The sequence below is a fragment of the Arachis duranensis genome, unplaced genomic scaffold (assembly GCF_000817695.3).
Source record: "Arachis duranensis cultivar V14167 unplaced genomic scaffold, aradu.V14167.gnm2.J7QH unplaced_Scaffold_608113, whole genome shotgun sequence".
Classification (NCBI taxonomy): Eukaryota; Viridiplantae; Streptophyta; class Magnoliopsida; order Fabales; family Fabaceae; genus Arachis; species Arachis duranensis.
In genome coordinates, this window is record NW_026264987.1 from 181570 (window position 1) to 208349 (window position 26780).

Genomic DNA, 26780 nt, shown 5'->3' on the forward strand with positions numbered 1-26780 from the left:
AAAAAAAAAAAACAGCACTCAAACATGTTGAGGATTTAGGGTTCATGCCACGATCATTGTGATAAGATCCCAATCAATGTTATACTTGCTGTTAATTTTGAATATTCAACTATTATTTCCTATCTTTGAAATACTTAGTGTTGGTATTTGTATTTGTACGTTCAAAAAATTAAAAAATAAGGTAAAAAATAAGTTTTAATCAATTTTAAATTTATAATTTTTTTAAGAATAAACTATTATTTTTATCTACAAAAGTTGAAAATACCGTCATATCTATTTATAGAAAACAGAAATTATCATTTGTATTCATAAAAAATAAATTTTTGTAGACAAAATTATCTAAACCCTCGAAAATTAAATAAAATTCTCTATACCATTCTCTCCCCTACTACAACCATCATCTCCCTCTTCTCTATCTCAACGTTCTCAGCGACTCCAATCCTAACATTGATCTCATCGCCGCTCAGTATCACCGCCTTACCCTCCCCCTCAACCGCCACCTTAACCTCTTCGCCACACACTCTCTCATCGGTGTCGGTAGCAACTCAACAACACCAGCACCATCATCTCCAGCATAATCATCTAACGCAAAGAAATCCTAGATCTAAGGATGCCGCAGAGCGTCATGGCGGTCGATACCAGTAGGTTGCTCGTTAGGACCTCGAGAACAATGGCGAGGACGACTCCCCCGCCGCCAAGAAGTCCAAATCGGAGAAGTTCCCTCTCAACAGCTGCGAATTCGCCACGGCCGTCGATGTATTCTTCCTTTTCGCCACTGGCCTTTTCTGCATCTACCTCACCGCCTTCGAATTTGGCCGCATCAAGCTCCCACGCACTCTCTCCGATCTTCTCCTCCTCAAGTAAATAAAGATCCCTCTTTTCATTATTATGTTATCATCTTCATAGATTTATCTAAATCAAATTAGTATTAGATGAACGTAACATTAGTGATTTAGACAGGTGGGAGAAATCATCTTTTTTTTTGTATGGAAAAAAAAAAGAAAATTTTCGAATTTGTTGTATTGTTTTCAGCGTAAAGGTGTGTTTGAATTTTTTTTTTATGTAGTTTATTGTGCTTGTTTTTTTGTATACAAAGAGAATCTTTCAGCATATGGCGAAGAAGTGAAAGAAGATGAAGAAGGAGGAAGGAAGGGTAGGGATGGCGATGGCAGTGATAGTGATGGTAATGGAGGCAGTGATGGTGATAGTTGGAGAAGAGAGTGGTGGTAGAATTTGGAATTTGAGTAGCTAAGAATATTGAGAGAGAGAGAGAGAGATAAGGGAGAAATGATGGTAATAGTGGTGAAAAAAAGAATAGTTTAAGAATTTTATTTAATTTTTTAGGGTTTGAATAATTTTGTTCGTAGAAATCTATTTTTTATAAGTATAAATAGTAATTTTTGTCTTTTATGAATAGATATATCATCATTTTTAACTTCTGTGAGTAGAAATAATAATTTACTCTTGTTTTAATATGTGAATTGGTGAATTATCTTATTCGAAGATAATAATTTAAAAATATTAAATAATAATTTAATTAAATATATTAAATTATTTAATAATATTTAATTATTAATTTTACAAAAAAAATTAGGCATAAGACTTCACCATGTAAATAGTAATATTTTAATTCAAAATAACTAAATTTTTATTTTTTATTGATACTGGTTAATTTTCTTTTTTTTTTCCCAATTAAATTCAATTTAAAAAAGTATTTTGAAAAAATGGTGCTAATCATATACATATACTTCTAGTTTTGAGAAGTTAAGGCTCCTTTTGAAAATATTTATAAAAATATTTTTTTGAAAATTAAAAATTCAATACAATTTTATATTAATAAATTTTATATTTATTATATTTAGATCTATTAAAAATATTTTAAATACTAAAAATAAATTCTTCAAACATAATTTTTGTAGTTTATGCTTATTAACAACTAATTTTAATAAATTATTTTAAAAAAATAAAATTTTTTCGTACCGAATCAAACCTAAAAAGATAGACTCTACTCATAACATTTTATATATATATCCTAATTTCTATCCTAATTTCTAACTATAAAACTTTAATATAATGAAAAATTATTTATATTTAGTTTTTTACCCATAAAAATAGTTTTGATGTCACAAAAATACATAAGTATTAATTTTATTCATGTATAGTTTTATTAATATTTTAAAATTTTATAAATAATAATAATAACTTTTTATCTTTTATGAGTACAAAATTAATTTCTTTTATCAATGGATATATTTGTTAATATTTTAAATTTTTATAAATAGAAATAATAATTTATTATATATATATTTTTGGTCTCGTTATATATTTAAATATTTTTATCAACCAAGTCCTATTAAGTTGGCACAAACCTAATAAAAATCACTCACACATCCTGTGCATGAATCACACAATTCTTCTTCTTCATGTTCTTTTTTTTTTCTTTGCGTGTTTTATCCTCATTATCGTCTTGTTGTTGCCATATTCTTTTCTTATTTTTTTTTCTCCTCTTCCTCCTCCTAGTGGTTATTGCAACATTTTTTATTTTTTTTGTTTGATTTTTTTTTCTTTTTTGTTCTTATTAGGAGGGTGAAATCAGAGAAAGGAAAGGAAAAGAACTTTTGAGTTGTGCAAAATTTATTTAAAAAATAGTACCGAAATTTTTTAACCGTTTGACACCGGAATTTTTTAATCGTGATACTGATTCTTGCTAGAAGGATAAAATAAGAAGAATTATGAAAATTTTTGAAAGAAGAAGATGATGATGATAAAGACGATTAAAAGGAGTTTTAAATTATACATAATTTATTAAAAAAATAGCACCAATTAATTTATTCACTTACTTTGGCTAACATTAGATATAGAAATTATTATAAAATTGTGTGTATTGTCTTTGTTGTATGTTCAACATGATACAGTATAACTGTGAAAGTCATTGGCCGACTATAGGATATACATTTCCTAAAAGGAGGATCACATATTCATCCTTATTGAACTATATATCATGTTATCAACCATATAGACAAGAAGTATTAAAGAATTACCCAATAAAATGAAATTGATGTTAGCTGACAATTTAAATGGGTTAAAATCAACATATGGCTTAATTGTGTGCTAATTTGAAAATGTATGTTATTTGAAATAAGATAGTGGCTTGGGAGTGCCAATATATGCTTTAATTCGGTTATTGAAGCTCTTAAGGTTCCTAACAATTGTTCTAATGGAATCTTATTCTTATTTGCAGTATGTAAGCATGCATACTCATTGTCCCAAAATTTGGAACCTATCAGTGAGGGACTAGGTGTTTTACAATTTAAGACCGGTTTGATATCTGTCATTAAGGTATATAGTTATTATCTAATTTTCTATTTGGAATGCAAATTTTACTTAATATACTTGTGTTGCGCATCGTAGTGTGTATGGACATGGTTTCTCAAAGCCTGTCTCATCCTTTTGTATTTCAGGACTGGATGCATCTTTGATTTCAGTTTATTGCATAAAATTTCCTGTTGTCAACTATTTCCTATGGCAATTGCTGCTGCCGCTTAATGAAATACTATCATGATCATTTTACTCAAATTTTTTTCTTCAATCTGTAATTCTTTTTAAAAATTGAAAGTGAGATTTACAGCTAAAACTACCAGAGGAATCAAGAGACAATATCCTATTGTCAGTGGTTAGAAGACAGAAAAATCATCAAGGATACCTAAGAGAGCCAAAGGTTGAAAGGATTCCCTATCATTAAGGTTACGAAAGAAATGGAAGTCCCAAGAGAAAGACGAACCCAGGATTGAATCCGCAATGATAAAGACAAGGAAAGGCTAGGTTTAAAGAGGTATCTCCTATCAAATGATCTGCTCAAAACCCACAAAAATTATGATAATACTACAACATAGAATAGCTAGACAATTCCCAACTAGACACAACACTTTAAACATAAAAATGATAAGAAAGGGAGACAGTATGATACCACCATAAATTATCATCGAATTATAGCTAGACTTAACATACATCATTCCCTTTTTAGCTCCACCGATATAGGAGTGGACAGATCGTTGCCAAATAATATGCCAGGCATTTCTCAAAAAAAATTAACCACTCTAGTGCATAAGTACTGTTGGTATTATCTGCTCCACCAAGAGCGCACACATGAAACATCTTTGTCATGTATGGATGAACTTAGTAAAACGGGTTTTGAACCCAATCAGATGTTGAGATCAATCAGTTTCATAAGTAATATATAGTAAGCTTTGAAAATTAAGCCTTTGCAAAATTTAGAGAGCTTAGTAGATAGCTGTTTACAGAGTTACTTTCATACACAGTAAATTTTCATGTAATGGTAAAGCTCATCTTACTAAATAAATACTTAAGCTATTTGGCGACACAGGCACATATAAACACCAAGTTTGCTAACTAAGCCCTAAACTCACATGGGACATCCTCCTGCATACCTATAGTTGAGAGACAAATACTAAGCATTTTATCCCCAAAAAAAAAAAATAATTGACATACCATAAAACATCAGCCCTCAATAAAGCATCCTGCAACTCAGATGAAACAGAAACATTGGCAATAGACTGTAGAGCAGCATCAACAGCTCCTGGTAGAAGCTCAAACTCAGTGCCGTGCACAATGTCTGGAACTAGCCCAGAAAACTCGAGTATTTCAGATCCGGCAGCCTCAAATTGACTAAGAACTGAAAATGTTCGCATGATGTTTGTGGTTCATTTCCAGGAGTAGATGGTTGAACAACATACATGCAACGGGAAAGAAGAGTTGCAAGAAGTTGCACTCCTCCATCTCTCACCAGCTCTTCTCCATTCAATGAAGATGCACATCTGGCCACAATAAAAGTCAACGAGCAGCATGAGCTAGAATGGAATTTTACGCCAGGCAAACAAGCTCTGATGCTGCAACAAGGAGAGGTGCTCCATCTGAAAGAAAGAAAATTCTTATCATCCTTGTCCACAGTAACAGCACTTAACAACATGGGATAGCCAGCATATTTGAATAGCTCCAATATGTCTCTATATCTTCTGTATAAAATGCATTGTCCCCTTCAGCAAAAGAAGCAATCTCCAAGGCTGAGGACCTTGCAATCCTTACGTGGTAGCCTAAGATACAGTTCGCAAAAGGTAAATATTCAGTGAATTAGGATATAAAAACCTACTGTTGCAAGCAAATGATATTATATCACATAAATTCCCCCAAGAAGCAAAAAGAAATTTTAACATACATCATGATTTTGCCACCCCAAATCTGTGCATGCATATAACAGCCTGTCTATAGCTGGCTTGCAAAAGGAGAAAAGAACAAAACAGTTTATGCATCTACAAAACTCTCCCAATCTGGGTGACAAGGGGCTATCACACCATTTCTCATTTCTCACACTAAAGAAAGTACATGGACTTGTTTGCATGATATACTTACATATCAAAAATTAAGAAGTTAAGACAACAAAACATGTCCCCATGGGCATTTGAAGACTTCAAAATAACAAGCAGTTAACTTCAACACGAGGATAGTTGTGCTGAATATCACGCTATCCTAGTAACTTCTATTGATATATGAATCCAAATAAGCTTGTAACATGCAAACTATGTTTACCTGGAGCCTGGAGGCGTTCATAAGCCTTCTGTATAGCAAGAAACTTCTCCCTTCCTTCAGGGTTTTTGACAGGATGATATTTCACAGCAAGTTTTCGATATCGTCGCTTTAACTTTTCCTTGTTGATATTTTCAATTTGCTTTGATTAGCTAGATGTTTCATCTGATACCTCCGAATAGTGCTTTTTATTTACATCATCACTGGATACATCATCCAAGGATATTTCAAGGATCTTGCAAGCTGCTCAACAATAGGCCAATTTGGAAAGCGGATTTCATCACACAGATTCCTCTAGTAATAATGATGACACCACATTTCATCTCTAAGTTCAGGGTATTTAACTGGAGGCATTGGGGCATAGTCATACAAAACATGGCAATACTGTGACAATTTCTGTGGAAAATCACCAAGGTGTTGCAAAACCTGATAAATACAGTGAACAGGGATAAATCGAACCGCATGAACAATACCAGAAAGGTAGTTTGGGAAGTACACTTGTATTCTATAAAAAACCATACACATCAGACCTTAATTTGCAATGCCTGACGTATTAAATTTTCTGCCCTCATTTTATGAGTCCATATTATCTCAGGAGTGTCAGAATCTGATACCATTGCAGCAGCAAATGCTGCTGGACCACTGCGCTTCAATACATACAACAAAGATTCAGGAAGAAGTCCACCAAGAACACTGCGTTTTGCCAAAGGCAATGAAGCTGAAACCGCAGCCTCTTCGCCACCATGAAATCCTTGGTGGACAAGGGTGACGGTAAAGAGTTGCCCAATTGAAAGTAGATTAGATCCTGGATAGGCCAGTGCAAAATAAAATGCACTGGTGCTGTATAGACGTATCATGGCCTTGGGATTCCTGGTAACAATAGCCTTCAACAATGCAGCAGCTGCCTCAACAATACTTGGTTCCCCAGAGAGAATGGCCTGAATTCATAAAACAACCCACCCCCCAACACACACAACAAAAGAGGGAAAACAATGAAAAGAAAAATAAAAACTAGATTTAAATATTATAAGCAAAGCTTGAGAGCTACGAAGACGAGACCATATAAGCGAACAAGCAGCTATGAGCGAAGCGAATAGCAGCGCAGCCGAGAGAGTGGTGAATTATTGGAAGGGTAGAAAATACTAAAAATCAACTGAAACCATACCTATCACATAGTAAACAACAGACAACTTGAACTAAATATGATAAGGTTAACAAGCAAGGAGACAATTCCTATAATCTTTGAAAAAGAAATTTTATTAAAGTAGTAGTATATCACAGAACAAACATATTTTCATACATGGCCAAATAATAAGGAGAAACCTTTGAAGTACCTGTGCAATGTGAGGAAGGCAACATGGACTTGACAAGATTCGTTTTACTCCAGGAGTTGGAGTAACAATTTCTCCAGCATCATCTAAATGAACATGCCAATTTTCAGAAGAATATAACAGGCACAGAAACTTGAGGCTAAAAAAATAATTTTGCGGCAAAGAGAATAGTTGGGTAAATTTTTGCAAATGTAAGCAAATTAAATATAGAATTGTAATTGGTAAATAAGTTATTATAGGAGATTGAAGATAGTGGCACCTAAACATATGTTGCTTTTCTCATTAGATTTTTTGTACCAAAAATAAATAAATTCAAGTCATCAAGAATAATAAGGTTTCAGGCCATGAAAGATTAATAGCAAAAAAAAAAAACCCCATTCATGCCACATATCAGACAAGAAATAATAAAGAATTCGAGATAGAAAATATTTACAGAACAATTGATGTTTGTATGAATATCTTCCACCAAAGATGATGACTCTACCTGAGGTGGGGTAAGGACAGGAACTCTAAGGGCAAGTGCCCAGCGAAGCTCACGAATATCACGCAACTTCTTCCAATCTAGCATCCCAGAGGCCCAACACCTTATTGTCCAATCAATAGCCTTCTTGGACCATAACCTTCTAATAGCATCTTTTTTCCACAGGTCCAATTTGAGCACCTTCTTTGTCAATATACATCCATTCCTTGAGTGGCTCCATAAAAGCCGTAGCTGCAATCAAATTTGATTGCAAAGGAATAGCTGTCCGCTCCAAAGCTTCATGGACCACTGTAAGAAGATTGACAGCTAATACACAGGCTCCAACTAGAACATAAGCCTCTACATTAGCTAAATCCTTCATCAAAGCCTGAAATTGAGTTGAATTTAACTTTGAGTAGAGCTTGTAAAGTGAAATCACCAAAAGGAAAGAGAAAACAAGAAAGAATAAGTAGATTAAATTTACAAAGACCCTCAAAAGAAAAAGAAGTCTGTGTCTCAGAGATCTGTCATCTGTCCTATCCAGGAGAAAAGTAATGTGAGCTGTGCCTGAAAAAGGACCAACAGTCTTGTAGTGCTGCTCATATACAATTGCCATTGCCCTTGCACTTGTAGTCCTCTCCCAATGCGACATTTCCTCTGCTGAAGTAAGCGTCGTTTTCTTCTCCCGGTTGATGACTCCTCTTGATTTGATTCTTCACGTTGAACTCCATCAGAGCGTGTATGCAAATAAGCAACAAGTCCGGGAGGCAGAATTCGAGACAATAGCTCCAAAGCGGGTTGATAGGAATCCGCCCAAAGAGCAACAAGTTGTCGACTAACTTCACAGCGTTCACCGGCAGGAAGGAAAAAGGAGTGCAATAAATGCCTCAACAAAGCAGCATCACGCACAGAAGCCTCTCGCATGGACTCCACAGCAATAGCATCTTCTTCAGCAATTGATCGCATAATAACAGCTACTGTCTCTCTAACACTTTCGGCAAGATGACCAAATAGTGCAAACAAACGACACTTTAACCAGCAACTTCGCACAACAACTCAACAAAAACATTATATTGAGTAGTTTCCCCATGTGGATCACAAATCATAGCCTCGAGCACTTCAACCACAGCCATTGACAGCAAAGGTGATACTGACGTAGGCTTCAATCTGTTGACAAGAATAATGACATAACTCTAATTAGCAAACAATACGGACTTCGTATGCATAATTGTTGCGTGCCACTCTCCTTTAGAATCCATCACATTAGCATCACCAGGCCCACCACCAATGAGTGCTGCAACAAGCCCGGCAGCCTCAGTTGCAACACCCTCTGAACCATTTCTAAGTAAACCCATTATCCTTCCAACTGCTGCTGGAAAAGACATCACGTGTGATGCGGCACTTCTTGATGCAAGTAGTCGATGTAAACAAGCAATAAAACCCATCACAGTTGCAGCAGCTTTTGGTGACGGGGTGGCAAAGGAGGAGATTCTGGAGGAAGATTTGGAGCTGCAGGAAGCATAGTAATCAAGGCCAAGGTAACCTCTGGCACTTCAACGGTTGAAGGCACATCACTAAAAGGTATACATGCATTGAACTCCCTTATTCTTCGCCATAGTTTAGCTCTTGATCCAGGAATGGAACCACCTTCAGCAACAGCATCCTTGGCAGCTGCTGTTAAATGTTTCAAAATTCAAATGCATTGAAGCACTTTCAGCATCAGCAACTGACTTTTGCTGACCATATTGCAAATAAACACTTCCACAGGGAGGATCAATCCGATGACCAGGCATTGTCAGCCTTGGCAATACAAGTATGGGACATTGACCCTGCACAAAACATCACCAAAACTCAAAGATGCACTTAGACAATGCAGGATTTCTTTATTTTGGAAAATAAAAATATACCATATAACCATTTGCCTCAGTATGGTAAAATATTTAAAATTGATATCAAGATTCCAAGCAATTAAACTAGCAAATGAACTGCCATACTTTACTTCCATCTATACATGCCATAGTAGGAAATTCTTAACCAAGATGAGTTACATCTACCTACTTCAGTTTGAATTGCATCACAAACAGCCTACAATTAGTACCATACAAATGAGAAATTTCAGAGCATAAAATTTCATAATTGCAGTAGCATAACATTGCATACATGGATAGGGCATCCATCACTGAATTCAACTGCAAACATCTGGGGCTCTTCAGCAAACCGAACAAGGGAGCTTACTGAAGACAAAGGACAAACAGTAACAGCCTGCACACATGTAGTGAAAATTCCCAATATATGATATAAGCTCTCCAAGTAAAAATCATCTTACATGGAGATAGAAATGTACTGATAAAGCAGGTTCAGTCAGATATGCATAAAGACTACATAAAACTATTGAATACACAAAATTGCACATTAATTGAAGTTTTATAAAACTTCCATTCTTCCTTAAATTCTATTTTGCCCTGGATAAACAAAGAATGATGCTGCTTGCTACATGACAACTTAAATATATAGGCCCTTAACAATACACAAAATAGGTGGTCAACAAATCTGCATGTACTTCAAATTATAAAAAGCTGATAATGTGTGTGTTGTTCTAGATATATCAGAACTAAATTCCAGAAACTAGTTGTGCAACTCGATGCATACATTCTTATGTTAGACGATGATAGATTTCCCAAAGCATTTACACATTTTTCTATATTACTAGTTGTCTTCACTTACTTCGTAATTCTCAGGACGCCTTTCCACGAGTGACACCTTTGTAAGAATGAACTGTCAAGATACAACATCACCATGTTCACCAAGTCCTCCTTTTGGACCAACTCCTAAGCTCAATCCTGGAACATTCAGAGTTCCCTGGGCAACAGAATGCAACCTTACAGACCAACCTCCCAAGGGGGTATCTTCTGCTCCAACTGCCTCTTTTGCTGCATTACATTTATAAGCTTTAAGGTTGAAAAAAAAAAAAACAAAAGAAACTCACTACAAGCAATAAATAATTCAAATGTGGAAGGAAGATTAATGATGTTATAATTAAGATGTCCCGCAACTAGGACAACCCAACAGTGGATTTCTGCAACAAAAATTACTCTGTTATTACTGCTGATGTTAATTTGTGAGACAAGACAATACATAAACCATCGCATTATTTCAATATCAAATGGTAACATGAATTAAGATGCCAATATCTAGGAGAACAGTTGTTTATGCTTAAAGAACATCATCATACCAAGTTCGAGATAATAGCTGAATTAGTGCACGCAGAGGCAGCTTGGAAAGCTTTAGATAAGCCATTAGGGCTTATCAAATATATAAATTCCGTTTTGCACAAATGCATCATGTAATGCAAATAGAAAATAAGGGTAGGATTCTTCAATATTTCTCGCCAAAGTTTTAGCTTCTTGAAACACCGCAACATTTGCCTGTTTGAAAAAAAATTATATAAAAAAATAAAATAATACTTAGTATATAATTTAAAAAAATATAACAATATTTAGATAATATTTATTTTTGTGAAAATATCAAAATACTATAATTAAATTAAATTTAAAGTATAAATATAAAAAAAATAATTTACCCTCATGTCAAGGTGAGCAATACAGTTCCTTACAAATCGAAGAAACACAAGAGTAACAGTACCACAATTTCTATAGTTTCCACTGTTCAATCTTTGCATCATCACCGGATCGTTCACTCGGTTCACTCCATTGAGCCAATTTACCTTATATACCCCCCAGTTTTGAAGCAGCCCTTCAATTATTGATGACAGCTGTTGAGCGTAGGCGATACCTCTTAAATGCTCATTTAAATATTGGTTTGCAATAAGAAAATAATATAATTTATGTTGAAAATCTAAGAAAATCGGATGACAAAAAATCATATTCCATGATTCACACCTGAAATAATAATAATAATAAATGTTAGCTATAAAATATAAACAAAATTCAAATAAAAATCATATACTAACTAAAAGAATAAATTAACTTACGTTGATACAAAGTCTAAAAACAGATCGATTTCCTTTGGAGATTGATCGAGATTCTGTAATAAAACTTCACGTAGAGCCTCCATCTCATCAGTAAAAAATTGATCTTGGAAACCATCAGGAAGATGATTTCCCTCAACTCCACTCACAAAAGCTCTATCCCCACTTATTACCAAACTATAATCTTTTATGTTCCCATGATACATATTCCCTTCATATAATATTGCGAGAGCTTGTAAAAATTGCTTTAGATAAAGCTTGAATTTGTCCCAATCCTCGACCCAGACATCAGCTAAGTCATTGTCATAATGCTGGTAAATAAAAACCCATGTCTCCCCCTCGCAAAAATAAACAAGCCCTTGTAAAAAATGTTGGGATGAGAGTCTCAAAGAATTATCAAAACACCGTATCTGTCTCTGAACTTCTTCTATGTGATTATTTGATACTTCTAAAACTTTAACTTTTCTTCTAGTAGTGCCCAATATTGCATCTGAAATAATGATGCGACCCTCTTCTACTCTTTTAACTTCATCCTTGTTAGTATACAATTGATGGTTTTCCATTGATACTAATAATCCTAGTTGAAGCAAGTGCAGCCGTTAGTAACAAACTCATACCAGTGATTATTTTCAGCAGCAAAAATACTAGTTCAGTGATATTTTCAACAACAAAATCAAAATGTAGTCATGTATTATACAGCAACAAAACTGAGAAAGAAAGAACAGGGGAATTTGTTGGAACTCACCAAATCGGGGACCAACTTTTAGTTGCGTGAAGGAAGCTGATGGTGAGACTCGGAGCAAGGAGACGACAAAGACGACCAGCCCCAGAACCTACTGCTTCTGTCGCCAGCGACTATGAGCAAACGGAGGGTGGTGACAAGACAGAGAGTGACAACGACGATCAATCCGAGGACCTACAAAATCAAGCATTCAATCCTGAAGATGGAGAACTTTAATTTAATTACTGCTTCATATTACTGTTGTTGCTTTTAATGTTAGACAGCAGTCCAAATAGCTTAACAGTTGGGAAAAAAAAAAGGAGAATGCTTAACAATTGAGAAAAAAAAGGAGAATACTAAATATTTGTTTTGAACTTTGCACAAAAAAAGCTTAATAATTGAACTATGCCTTGATATCCTTTTGGGTTTAGCAACTGGGTGTTATGCCCAAAAAATATAAATATAAAATATTGACTATGGTCAAAGAAAGATAACTTACACCACTATCTAGGTATACCATTTCAAAGTTGATTTATTATACTAATCAAATTTAAATCAAGTTATTAAGAAGTAGGTTTTAATCAGAGTTGTATATCATACTTCATGACATTTCAATAGGTAATAGCCAAAAAGGTAACAATAAAGCACCCCACATAACAAGAAGAGACTTGGATTTAAAGGGTATGATTTATGCTAACTGTTTCCTTTGCCATATGAATAACTATTACATGCCATTCAAAGATTTATTTATTCTGACAACCATCCCAGCATAAATACTCAAAGCAAACCCATTAACCAACTTGTTAATTTGTTATTATATAATGTACATAACATAGCAAGCCATTGATTAATTAAGTAAACTAAGCAGATTATTGATAACATAATTCATGTTATTAAGCACATGTTACACATATGAAATTACCCATATCTATATATCTCACTGTTTGACACACTACAATGTTGTTTGTTGATAGCAACAGTTTCAAAGATAGAGATTGCCATTGCTCTAGAGTACTTCTAATTGGAAGAGAGACAAAAAATAATTAAAATAAACAAACAAAGCAATAATTATTATAATAAAAGCTGAAACCCTAAGCATGAACTACTACTGCTTTAGGGTATTGAATCCAATGAGATAGTGACTGTTCCTTACACATTTTATTTTAATTATAAATAAATAAATAAATAAATTAAATTAACCTGAATCAGAGAGTGGTGGATCTAAGTCTCAGTCTCACGGAAAAAAACTTGAGATTATCATTTATTTTTAATTAAAAAAAATAGATGATGAAAACTACAATTCAAAGGAAGCTAAGTAATTGGAATTTGAAACAGAGAGAAATAGACACAAGTTCAGAGAAAACACTGCTCAATTTTGCTGTTAGTTAAATGGCTACATATATATATATATCAAAGTGAAGTTAATAAGAAATTAGGGAAACGCGGTTCTTCTCATTACTAGAAATTACAATGACATCACAAAGAACATGTGCTCTTGCTATTTGACAGTTAAGAGGTCTCATAAACCCCCAATATAACTTGCAGATCTTTAACACTAGCAGTATGCCCAACAAATCGAGTATTGTCAATATTCAATGTTTATAAAATGTAGCTAAACAGAGAAAAAGAAATAACCAAATATTACCAGATACAAGCCTTCCGGCTCCGGGAACAAGAAGACTCCAGTCTATAGCATAGCCTTCATATTTGTGTTTATGTTTCTAAAGGGGGACCTGATTAAAAACCGCAGCAGCTCCTTGGACACCCTCTGTTTCTGACTCTGCTAGAGCATTCAGATGAGAGGTTAAGTCCCTAACCTACAAATCAACAAGTATATTATTGTCACAACAAAATGGTCAATTTTATTTACTGCTATCGCAAGGCTTCAGGGCAACAGAAATTTCTGTTATAGTGTGTGCATACGCTAAGTGACAAACAGATTCCATAAATGGGCACAAGGTAACAGCGGGTCCACAGAACAAATTACTAATTTGAATAAATAACCAACAGAATTGAGATATAATAAGTTTCAATTGTGGGTGAAAAGCTTCATGAATGAGTTCTTTTCAGTACAAAATTTCACATATACCTGAAAATTTTCAATCTCAAATTTTTAAGGTGTACCGGATCACCACAAGTTAAGGAGAAAGATAAAAGAAACAACATACTAAAATGATAAATGCCAAGTATATGGACTCAGAAAATTCAAGGCATAAAGGTGATAAGGAAGAGCTAGAAAATATTTACTTAGAACACTGAAGAATGTTTATAACTTTATATAGAATCAAACATTGAAATAATTAGAAAATAAGTTTGAAATGATCAATACAATAACCTCGTATCTATGAATACTGAATAGGATACTCGACTTAGGGAAGAAGAAAAGGTAAAGAAAACAAAAAGTGAATTACATATTACATATGTAAAGGAAAGAAACACCGTACAAACTGACCTTTAATCAGGATAAAGACAAATACAAAATTCTTGAAAAGGTAAACAAACAAGTATATTGTACAAGTAAAGTAGGTTTTAAGCATGAAAAATTGCTAATGCAACTACACAAGAAACACAAAAGGGACAAAGGAAACTCATTCAACGCATGTACTTAATCTGTCAAACTATAACATGGCTTTCACAATAACAAAAATTATGGTGACAATAATATACTCACACCAGCTCAATGATTTTTTTTGTTTTGGGATTAAAGAGAAAATTAGACAGCAGAGGAGGAATAAAAAGGACAACAGATTCTCTTTACAAAAATGAGCAATCAGAAGAAAGGGTCATCTAAGAAGTAAACAGCAGAGAGCGAAAATCAAAATTGAACAAGTGAACATCAGATCTAGAAAAGCAAGGACCTTTTTAAGTCTTGCAACTTCTTCAAGGGTCTGTGAATTCACAATGGCAGCCTGCACACAGCACAAAAGCAGTATATTCACAATGTTTATAATTTATTTTTTAAGCATTATATTCACAATGTTTATTACACAGTGAATGGAATGGCCCTCCAATGTGGTTGTTGTTCAAATAATTACACAAGAAACAGAAAGTTTAATTTCTAGTTTAACAATCTCTTGAAATTTTGGTCCCTATTGCAGTTGATCAGTATAAAATTCAGTCACACCGCACAGAAAGTGATACATTTCATTGAGAAAAGTTCAAAATTCTAGAATATCCAATAAGCATAGCATCAAAACTAGTCATTACCTTAACTTTATCAAGAGTATCCAACGGTCCAGCAACACCAGACACAGTTCTGCATTCTGCAATATCAAAAACAATCTTATTCTTGCCAATGTGATAAACTGATCAACCCAATAACCATTCGAAAATACTTTTCTTCCCCCACAATGACAAGCACAAAAAAGAAATGGTGATTTGCTAATTCATCAACCAGTGAAACACAATGTTTACCACTTCAAAGCATTTGATATTCAATAACCATCTACAGTTTAGGAGCATTATTTTCCTTTAACTATTTTCTCAATCAAATTATTGCTCGTCACTTTCAAAAGTTTCTTCCGAACCCTAAAAGTTGAAATCGGACAAAACGTCCAAATTATGTATTGCGATACAGTAAGAGGAGGAACGAACCTCTACACCGGTTTTGGCTTGGAAGTTGACAAAGGAATTCCTCTCCTGCGGAATGCAATCCCTAGCGGCGGATCTGAATGGTAAGGAAGGAAAGGGGAGACTCGTCAAAAAGGAAGGAAAGGAGAGGAAAGGAAGGAAAGGAAGCTAACCTGGATCGTCGAACAGGAAGGCGTTGACGATTTTGGCGGAGAAGACACAGAGGACGACAAGGAGAGGAAGCTGCAGGAGACGACACCGGATGAAATCGCCGCTGTAGGAGATGTCGTCGATGGAGATCGATGCCGGAGGAGATGTCACAGAGAAGGTCGTCAGTAAACGCCAGAGGATCGGAGATCGTCGCGGAGGCCAACCAGGACAACAGCGTCACGGCGTAGTTAGGGTAATGAGTATGGGTTTCTGAAATATCAAGTTATTTTAAAATATTATCGAACATGAACAATAAATATTTTATTATTTTTATTCTATCATAAATATTTTTATTTTATTTTTATATTAAAATAACTATTATTTTTAAATTTTAATAATTTATTAATTAGTTTATATCTTTTATACTATTGTATATTATAAGTATTTATTAAAAAATAATATTAATAGATATTATATAATTATAAAAAAATAAGTGAGTTTATCATTATTATTAAATAAAAATATAATTAATTTAAAAATGAGTGAATTTATAATTAAAATTAAAATAAATTAAATAAAAGTAAACTATTTAATAGAAGATATCTATATGTATTATAATTTACATAAATTTTATTATAAAACATAGTCTTCTGGTGGTTGTAAAAAATTTTGGTTTCCTTGAGGACAGGGGTTCGAATCCTACCTCAAGCATTTTGGAAATATTTTCTTCCAAACGATTCGGTCAGACCACCTCACTGATTTTGACCGGTTCGCACCGGTTCACACCGAATTTGACCGGTTCAATTCTTTATGCGGTTCAAATACCAGACCAGTATAAAATTCGGTTCATCGATTTTTCGGTCGAACCGGCCGGTTCGGTCCGGTTTTTACAACTATGCTTTACTCTTCTTTCTGTATATATTAGCTTAATTTATATATTTTTATTTTTAAAATTATAAATTTGATGAAATAATTTAAAAATTAAAAATAAAAAATATTTAAAAACGAATATAAAAAATTTTAATATTTATTTAACTTTAGAACGTATAAAATTTATAAATTTGAATTAAATAATATATTTAAAAATTATGTATAACAAAATAAAGATAAATATTTCTAAACGTTAATTACAAATTAACTATTTATAAGCATTATTAAATTTATTTATTATTTTTTAATAGTATTTAATTTAAAATGGAGATAAAAATTTATATTCAAAACACTCGTTATTTTCATATATAATTCTAATAGATAAAAAATATTTTTTTAATTTTATATTCAATTTCTTAAATTATCTTTAATGGTATTTTTTTTATTACTTCCACTTTTTTGTTTCACTCGATCGTAATTAATTAATATTATTAGCAATTTTTAATATTGTCTATCACTTTGATATATAACTTTTCATTCTATCAACTGTTATGAGCTATTGAAATTTTGTTAAAAGAAGTATTTTTTTTGTGTCTTTTAAGACTTTAAACTATTTGTACCTTTTAGTATGTTGTTGAGCGATGTATTATATGTGATTTTTACATCAGTTTTTAATGGGATTAAATTATAAATCAAGTTATTTTGTGTGTATTTTTAAAGGTTCTAAAAGTCGGACTTGATTGACCGTTTTCGATTGGATTAATTGAAAACTTAAAATACTAAAATTATATGAACTTGAAAGAGAGAAATTGAAGCTGTAAAGCTAAATATCTTTCAGTCACTCCCATAAATCAATTGTTGAATTAAGAAATTAACTAAATTAATTTGATGATGACAAACATTATTGTTAGTGGGTTAAACACCCAATTAGTTTTAATTGAACTTGGTTAAGTATTGCAAGCCAAAAAGAAAGAAAGAAGCAGCCCAATAGGATGGAGATCAAACCAGAAACACAAACGGGCTATAACTCACTTAAAGCCCAAATTGATTGAGCAAGGAATTCAAATGGGCTGAACCAGGAAAGAGCCAAACCAAGCCCAATTTGATAACACTCAAGGCTGATCCCTCCATTTTGCTTTTAGTAAAGCAACGTTCACTTTTTCCTCTTCAGTCAGAACTCAGAGAGAGAAAGAGAAAGCTTAGTCCCTAAGTTCTTCACAAAAAAAGCAAGAAAGAGAAGGTTAAGCAAAAAGGTTAAAATCTAATCACCCACATCAAACTGTATCAAGAAGTCAGAAGCTGAAAGGTGATTTCATTTCCTTATACATGCATCATATCTTCTTCTCTTCAACTTCAACATTCTGCCAATCCATTTTTAGGTTACATGGAAAAGATGATCTCTGGTCTACAATGTTGTGCATCTACGGTCATAAGTGTGTCTTGGGAACCAAGTTGTGTTTCAATTGCCACGATCTGGGTTTACCATTGAAAATATTTTGTTTTGCTGTCCTGTGGCTTTCGATCAACAAGAGAAGGTCAGAACTAAAGTTCCTAATTTGAGGATTAACTAGAAAAGGTGATATGGTGAGTTGGTGAAGCACACTGCTCTAGGATTGACCTAGGAAAGAGCAACTCAGCAACATGCAATGAGATACAAAAGAAGATTTTTTTATCATTCAGAAGCTAAGGAGAGATAACCAGTGTTTTGAGATTTTTGTTCTGAGGAGTATTTTCTGAAGAAGTTCATCAACTTGGACAGTGCTTCCTAGTCAAAGGGACATTCCGCCAGAATGAGGAACTAAATCAGAGGCAAGCAAATCTGGTTTATCACATAGCAAAGAGGCTGTTGAAGCATCAATCTCCTTCATGTTTAACAGATTGTAATTCTCTTTTTAATGTTTATCTTTCTGTAATTTCTTGAGATAAAAAGATGAATGAGAGAGTCATTGAAAGAGCCTAAAAGTGAAAGAAAAAGGCAGAGAGATACACAATATGAAAAGCCTAGAGTGATTTCAGATTTTTTTAGGTTGATTTTGTGTCTTGTGTCTTGTACCTGTGAGGTACCCCTTTCTTAGTTGGGTGAGCACTAAGAGTGTATAGTTAGGTATTATCATAACCAAGTCAAGTTAGGTTAGAACTTGAGTGTGAAAGGATTGTGTCAATCCTATGGAATTAGTGTATGTAATACTTTAACTATAGTGGAAATTCCACCACTGTTGTGGTGGAGACTGGATGTAGGTTGTATTGCACAAGGCAACCGAACCAGGATACATGATGGTGTCAGCTTCTCTCTTTCCTGCTCTGTTCTGTTTTCTGATATTCATGAGACAAAATAAAATTGTCTCATAAATTTTCCACTTCCAAGTTCAAACAGATTCAGATTGAAAGTTTGTTTTAAAGGGTTATTTAATTAAAGTAAAAGAAGGTCATAAATTCAACCCCCTCTTCTCTGAGCCTTCTACAACCTTCAATTGGTATCACAACCACAGTTGCCTATACTCTAACTGAAGGCCAGTCAAACAACAGACCACCCTTCTTCAACGGGAATAACTATGCCTACTGGAAAGAGAGGATGAGGATTTTCATTCAATTCATTGACTACAACATATGGAGGATTGTTGTAAGTGGTCCTAAAGTTCCAACAAAAACAAGTGTTGATGGAGTGGTGACTCCAAAAGAAGAAGCTGAATGGAATGATGATGACAAGAAGAAAATGGAACTGAATGCTAAAGCCATCAACCTTCTTCACTGTGCTATCAGCTTTGAAGAGTACCAAAAGGTGTCTAGATGCAAGACAGCCAAAGAAATCTGGGAGAAACTCCAGGTTACACACGAAGGTACTAAGCAAGTTAAAGAAACGAGGATTGATATGCTGCGAAAAGAGTACGAGATGTTTAATATGAAGGATGGAGAAAGCATTGATGAAGTGTTTGAGAAATTCTCAATCATAATTAACAACCTTGATGCTCTGGGAACAACCTATTCAGAACAAACCCTAATGAGAAAATTCCTTAGAAGCCTCACAAAGGAATGAGAAACTACTGCCACTGTCCTAGTCAAGAGCAATAACGTAAGCCCTATAACCTATCATGAGCTGAAAGGAAAACCCCTTGCCTATGAAGCCACACACACAAATCCGGACTCAAAGAAAAAGGAAATAGCCCTCAAGTAAAAAATAGAAGCAAAAGAGAGTGAGTCTAGTGATGATATTTCAGATGATGAACTTATGTTTTTTGTTAGGAGACTTAAAAGGATAATGAAGAACAAAGGCAAAGATAGGGGTTCAAGCTCAAAGGATTACAAGAAGGACTTGAGCAAGGTGACTTGTCATCATTGCAAGGAGGCTAGACATTTTAAGTTCAACTATCCAAAATTCAAGAAGGATGACAAAGGGAAGAAATAAAAGAAAATAGTGCTCATGGCATCTTGGGAGGAGCTTGAGAATGACTCCAATGAGAAAGAAGATTCTGAAGGTGAAGACAAAATTTGCTTCATAACTGGTAATGATCATCTTGATGAGATAAATTATTATGACTTGTCTATAGATGATTTACATGCTATTATTGATGATCTTACACTAAATTCTTCAAAACTGTTGGATAAATACACTAAGTGTAAATCTGAAAAAGAAATATTGAAAGCTGAAAATGATTTTTTGACAGAAAAGGTGAAGGAAACTGAATGTGCTTTGGATATTATTGAAGAAAACAAATTTCTAAAATCTGAACTTGAAAAACTAAAAGGAAAGCATATTGTGGATCCTTCTCATGAACTTATTGCTGAAAATGAAAGACTAAATGAAATGATTAAGAGGTTGAATGGTGACTTAGCAAAATTTGCTCAAAGTTCTAGTAACTTGGACAAATTACTTGCAAGTCAAAAACCATTGTTTGAAAAATCTAGTTTAGGTTATGTAACTAAGGAAAATGCAGTTTTCAATGATTTCTCTATAAAATTTGTGGCATCTTCATCAAAAACTAAATCCATTTCCAACAAATCTGGTCTTGGAAATGCTCCCACACATGAGGAGGAATTTGATGAATTATGTCCATATGCAAAAAGTGATTACCCAGTTGTTAGTGATAGTTGTGTCTGTATTGATAGTGTTGATAGTTATCCTGTATTGTAAATGATGAATGAATTGGTGGTTTAGGGTTCCCTGTTAGCAACAAATGTAAAAATTTGCTTGTTGATGGAATGAAAATGTTGTTAACTATGAAAATATTATTATTTATGTTTGTGCATGAAATGAACCATAATCAGTAAAGGTTGAATAAGGCAACAAAAGTGATTGGTAAACCACAAAGCATAGTGTATTAAGATAAATTCCATTATTTATAAAAAAAAACAACAAAAGACAAAGATAAAAGGCAGCCAAGGAACATGAAGCTGCTATTAATAGTTTCCTCAAAAGCAAGACATCTCAAAAAAACCCTAAAGGATCACAATTCACCATCTAGTCATTGTCCGTTGGAAAAGACTAATTACACAAAACAGAAAACCCTAAATAGATTTATCTAAAGTCTTCAGTTCTTATTTCTTGGTCGCTTAAATCCTGGCGTTGGGATGAACTTCATCAAGTTGGCATACTTTGTTGCTGTGCTGAAGATGCACCCTGCAAGGGGTTCACTGTTGGTGAGGTTGCCAGCAGAGAAGATCTTCTTCTTGGTGACAGCTTCGAAGGCCTTTTCGTACCAGGATCCTATAAGAGAAAAAGTTGGCATTAAGGATAATTGATCCAATTAAATAATAAAGGCATGAATATATAAGTTTTCAGTTATCTTTTGAGAATCCTCTTCGTCAGAAGCAATAGGTTGAGATATCTCGATCTCCACGGATTGCTTTCCACATCAGCTTGGTCACCATCGTCTTGGGGCTGCTCAACTTGCTGCTCAGGCGCAGATGTCCTTCATCTTTCTTCTTCTTCTCAGCCGCCTCGGCAACAGCGGCAGCATCAGCATTCCTCTTCTTTTTGTAGCCTCTCTTTGTATGTCCCTTTTCACCACAAAAACTGCAGGTAAAGGTCCCCAACTGCCTTTTTAGATGTACAACGTCTTCAGTGTTACTCAACAGTTTTGGATCAACTTTAGGCTTCTTAGTTCCAAAACAACTCTTCTCATTCGCATCCATCCTCCTCTTCGTCTTTAGTTTTCCATGTTTTGTCTTGATTTTAGGGGCGTGTGGCCTGTTACAATCCTCTGCTTGCTCCCATAGTGGTTGTCCGGGAATTGGATTAATGTGGTGATTATAAGTTTTCCTGTATGATGCCATGGTTAACCATCTATGACAGAAGTCCTCTGGCTGCTTATTCACACGAGAGAGGGAAGCACAAGCGTGCACACACGGAAGTAATTGTTATGCATAAAGACAAGTGTTATACACAAGCAACTTACCCGTAAGCATCCAAAATTGGCAGGTACACAATCTTTTTCCTATGTCCACAACATGGTTAGCTGGATGTCCGTGCACCTCAAATTTTTCATATCCGTTATCCCCGGTCCAAATAGGCTTTCAATTCTTAGACTCTTTCCTAACTTTTTCCAGCCTGCTCAAGCATCCGCATATAATCTTTTGATCTTGTCCATTCCATCCTTGAACACTTGGTAAGTTGTTGCCCTTGCACATTCCCACAAAAGCCCACGTAGCTGTAAGTCTTTCCAATTCTTGTTGAAATTTTTTCATAAATGCTAGATGCAGAAACGGTGATGCACGTCAGGCATCACCTCTTTCACTGCTGATATCAGTCCCTGCTAGTTTCATGAAACATTATACATATATAACTACAAAAGTAATGTGCACATATACGTCCCTGGCTTTATAGTCGTGACCCATAAATGTCCCTGACATTCAATAAATATCCCCATAATGGTCCCCTAAACTTCATAAGTATATAATAAGTTTATTGGACACCCTAATTAATCAGATAACCAATTCCTATTTGTCACATCTAGCAGCAATCTTTGTATAACAGCATAATTACAAGTTCTCCATATAAGCATATAACCATTATTATCCAATAGAATCAAAGAAGGACAACAAGTACAAGTGCTCCATACCTTTTGCATATTTGATATAAAGCACCAGTCGTGATCTTTATAGTAACCCAAGTCCTGATGAAGTAGCTCAAGAAACCATCTCCATGTATCTGTATTCTCCACTCTGACAATAGCCCAAGCTATTACATAGATATGGTGATTTGCATTTAACCCCATGGCTGACAAAATCTGGCCACCAAACCTTGTCTTCAAGAATGCACCATCCAGCCCTATCAAAGGATGGCAGCCAGCCTTGAACCTATTTTTACAGCTGCTTAAGCACATATACATCCTATCAAAGGTCACTTCACCGTCTGGTTGTGGGGTGGTACATATTTGCATAGTGGAACTGGGATTGGTCTTCAACAGCGTAATACCATAATCCCGAACCATCCTATATTGCTCTTTCTCATCACCATACACCACACTTCTAGCAACCATTAATGCCCTCGAGATTGAATTCTTATTCAGTGTCAAATCAAACCGTGTCTTAAAGTAAGTTGTAGCCTCGCAGTGTCTAAAATTTGGATACTTTATCACCTTCTTTACAAGCTTGCTGCATACCCAATTTCTGTTGGCAGCCCTATTCTTGTCCTCTCTTGGACAAGTGTGGTCATCGTTGAAGGTTTTAATTTGCCAACACGTGTCCTCATGGTCTCTTGATGCATAAGCCACCCATGGACACTCCATGACCTTACACACCGCCTTGCACCTTATGTTATCATTTTTCACTAGATTTATACTTCTACCCTCTTGGATTGCGTATTCCCTCATAGCTTCTCTGAATTCCCATTTCGTTTCGAACTTCATGCCAACCTCAAGATGTAGCTCTCCAAACCTTGCACCCTCCCTAAAGAGCAAATATGCCTTCTCAGAATAATTTCCTTCCTCCAACTCATCTTCTGAGTTTGGAGGTGTCTTCATCTTCTCTAAGTGCCAAGAATTGGTGTCATCTAAGTCAACACCTGAGTCTAGTCCATCCTCTGCACTTTCATCAACACAACCCATGGACCCAAGATCAACTTCATCGTCGCTCACCTCCTGCACCAAACCATTGTCTTCATGCAATATCTTCTCCTTCCCTTTACATAGTGGATTCATATTTCTGGATCCCACCTCTGCTTGTACCTTATTTATCCTAATCCTACTCCCAGTTTTATGATCATTCATTGCAGCCTCATAATCAGAGGAACTACCCTAGTCCGGACCTGGCTTAAACAGGCTATCCTTTTCACTGTCAGAGGAGTCAGAAGACACATCAAAGGGAGGATTAGTGTTTTTTGTAGGCATCTTGGGTTGGGTTGGAGTCCTTGACACTGGTGGTGGCTGTGTGACCTTAAATGTGATGTGAACTTTGGTTTTGGAGTGTGATGGTTGTGTTTGCCATGGAGATGTCTTGTTTTTGTTGGGACTGGATTTGCAAGAATTATTGGGTACAACCTTCGGGGTGGGCGCAACTATGAGTGCATGAGTTTCATTGAGTGGGGGACTCACATCAGCATCTGTAGGAGCATTACACCCCTCTCCACCATCGTCATCCAAGTACACAACTGTGTTATCTCCCTCTAACACCTCCGGCACTGACACTCCATGCTCGAAATATACATCAATCACTCCCTCATTTGTCCTAGCACAATTTACTATCTCTCTTATCTCTTTGTCACCGTTTATATTCCTCAACCTATTATCCAAGCCTTTTCTAGGAACATGCCACCAGTAATGCTTTATGTCATTGTACCCAAGCTCCTTATGGTAGTTCCGTATGAAGAAGATATCTAGAGTATCAGTGTCTAGATCACCTAAACAGGCTTTGTTGTCCGGATAATATACCATAATCCCTTCTGCATTCTTTTTGAAGTCACCCCCATGATGAAACATGATGTCCAACCTCTCTTCCACCTGCAAGAAATTTAAAAATTTCACTTAATACAGACAGAATTTGAAAGCCTACTAATGCATTATATAAAAAAACATCAGCACCACAAGAACACATTTTTTTCAATCCTGCATACATCCTTTATCATATTCCTGTTTCATCCTTGTTTCATTCGGGTTAAATGGAGCAACCCCCCAAACCCCAGCCAACCTTCAAACCGTAGACACTACAATGATACCAAAACTCCCGAAACCTCAACCACACTAACAACTTGCATATCATCAATCAACACTGTATTGAAAATGCAAAGTAAAAAAAAGGAAGGTTACCTTGAGTCCGATCACAAAGTCGGAACCTCGTGCTTCTGCTGAAGGAGGGGAAGAACGAAAACAACTTTCGGTCGGATTACTTCTTCTCTCAACTTTTTCAACCCAACGAATAACATCTAAATGGCGTCGTCTTTGGCTATCAACGGCGCCAAACCAAAACGACGACGTTTTGGACCCCTCCAGCGTGGCAAATAGAGGCCACGTCAGTGCTGCGGTGATAATTGATCACCAGAAATATGCCCAAGGACCACTTTGAGTGTTCGGAGCTCTATCTGGAGGACTACAATAAGAAAGTCAGGATCTTGAGGATTACATTGAATATTTACGTAAATCTCAGGGTCGACTATGGGTATTTACTTTGGAATTACAAATTTGAAACCAAAATTTCATATTAAACATTGGAACTAACACAATTACCAATCCCTTCAAACTAAATTAAAAAGAAAAAAAAAGAAGGAGAGTAATGCTCCATGATATTTTACAATTCTAAGTTATTTCTAATAAAAATATCTTTGTTAACTATGCATTCTTTAAAATGTGTGTAACTTGTTTATGTCCGTTATATTATTTGTCTTTAAAAAGTATTTATTCGTAATTTAAAAATTTCGTACTTTTTTTACACAAAATGCATATAAGCAAGAGCTCTTAATTAAAAAGTTTTATTCAAAAATTTAGTAAGATGCAAAATAAAATTTGTTCATTTTATGCTTTTACCAGATCATTCACTTATCTTACATTTTTTTTCCTTTGTACTAGTTCATTCTATGTATTTTTAATTATATACAAAAATATTTAGTGCTAAAATTGAGAATTAAAGATAGTCATAACTTGTCTGTTTTAGCTTTTGTTGATATTTATTAATTATCGTTTAAATAAATATATAATATTAGATTAATAAATATATAATTATAAATATTATATACATAAAATTATATATATTTTTTATTTAGATATTATAAATATTAAGTTAAATAAGATAATTTTGCTCAACTTAACACATACAATAATTTAATTTAGCTCAGTATAATACTCAATGTTATACCATATTTTTTTACTTTTGACATAAAAATATAAGAGTATAGGTTTAATTTTGATGCACTGATAGGGTAAAATGTTTTATACAGTCGTGCAATCACACTTATTTTTTTGGATGACCATTCATGCGATCAATGAAAATAGTATTTATTTTTCATGATGTAACATTACGTCATTAGATGCACGTGTAAAACTGTTTTATAATAATAGTGCATCAAAATTAAATTCATAAGAGTATATATACTAAATAATAATGCCCTACAATCAATTCCAAGTGAATTATATACCCAAGTTCAACTGAGTTATAATCTTTTTCACATCACGCGCCACATACCGTGAATGCACTTTTTTTCATCGTGGTTCTTCTTCATCTCATGCACATGAAGGAAATGGATCCTCTCGATTTTTTTTAACAATTGAGGGAGTAAAATGTGATCTCTCACCATTAATTGTTATAAGTCGGACCACGAGAAAACATGAGAGAGAGTGTATTGAAGGGTTATGGATCACACTTTACTCCCTCAATTTTTTTCAACAATTGAGAGGATCCATTCCCCTCTTGCTACTTCTTCTTCTTATTGTCCTCCTCCTTCTTTTTCCTAATCTTTCTCTTTTCTTATTATCGTTGTCATTACCACCTCCTCTGCCTCCGTCTTCTTTTTTCAGTTAATTTCTTCTTTTCTTTCATCCTCCTCCTTCTCCTCCTCCATCATCGTCATCGTTGACTTTTTTTATACGTAAATGACACTGTTCATTCTCTTTCGAATTTTTGATCTTGTTCAGTTTAATGTCGCTGCGTTATCTACTTATTTTT

General features: G+C 34.6%; 4 protein-coding genes and 1 pseudogene across 6 annotated transcripts in view; all 5 read right to left on the reverse strand.

Annotated features, from left to right (window-relative positions):
• Positions 1-627, reverse strand: part of LOC107485128 (N6-mAMP deaminase-like) — a 2057-nt gene extending 1430 nt beyond the window's left edge. The window contains exons 1-2 of the mRNA XM_052256731.1: positions 588-627; positions 375-544 (exon numbers count right to left, since the gene is read on the reverse strand). Coding sequence (XP_052112691.1) covers positions 375-544; positions 588-627 — 210 coding nt within the window. The remainder of the gene's footprint in view (positions 1-374; positions 545-587) is intronic.
• Positions 1-26780, reverse strand: part of LOC107485136 (N6-mAMP deaminase) — an 87162-nt gene that overhangs the window by 5010 nt on the left and 55372 nt on the right. The gene's annotated exons all lie outside the window — the stretch shown is intronic.
• Positions 4223-10541, reverse strand: LOC107485115 (dnaJ homolog subfamily C GRV2-like; annotated as a pseudogene).
• LOC107485130 (uncharacterized) lies at positions 10182-16092 on the reverse strand. The gene is made up of 9 exons (XM_052256704.1): positions 15845-16092; positions 15696-15768; positions 15309-15364; positions 14960-15010; positions 13747-13918; positions 11384-12296; positions 10973-11291; positions 10625-10817; positions 10182-10322 (listed from the first exon to the last, which is right to left on the reverse strand). The coding sequence occupies exons 6-8, from the start codon at positions 11941-11943 to the stop codon at positions 10689-10691; spliced, it is 1008 nt and encodes a 335-aa protein (XP_052112664.1). The 5' UTR covers positions 11944-12296; positions 13747-13918; positions 14960-15010; positions 15309-15364; positions 15696-15768; positions 15845-16092; the 3' UTR covers positions 10182-10322; positions 10625-10688.
• On the reverse strand, positions 22607-23827 carry LOC110280542 (uncharacterized). Its single transcript, XM_021141615.1, has one exon. It carries the CDS (start codon positions 23825-23827, stop codon positions 22607-22609), a length of 1221 nt encoding a protein of 406 aa, XP_020997274.1.

Excerpts from the sequence above, each read along its gene's own strand:
- LOC110280542 (XM_021141615.1), bottom strand. The coding sequence starts at position 23,827 with ATGAATCCACTATGTAAAGGGAAGGAGAAGATATTGCATGAAGACAAT.
- LOC107485130 (XM_052256704.1), bottom strand. The coding sequence starts at position 11,943 with ATGGAAAACCATCAATTGTATACTAACAAGGATGAAGTTAAAAGAGTA. Across the intron at positions 11,292-11,383 it reads TTTTTAGACTTTGTATCAAC|GTGTGAATCATGGAATATGA; the intron begins GTAAGTTAATTT and ends TTATTATTTCAG. Across the intron at positions 10,818-10,972 it reads TTGCTCACCTTGACATGAGG|GCAAATGTTGCGGTGTTTCA; the intron begins GTAAATTATTTT and ends TTTTTCAAACAG.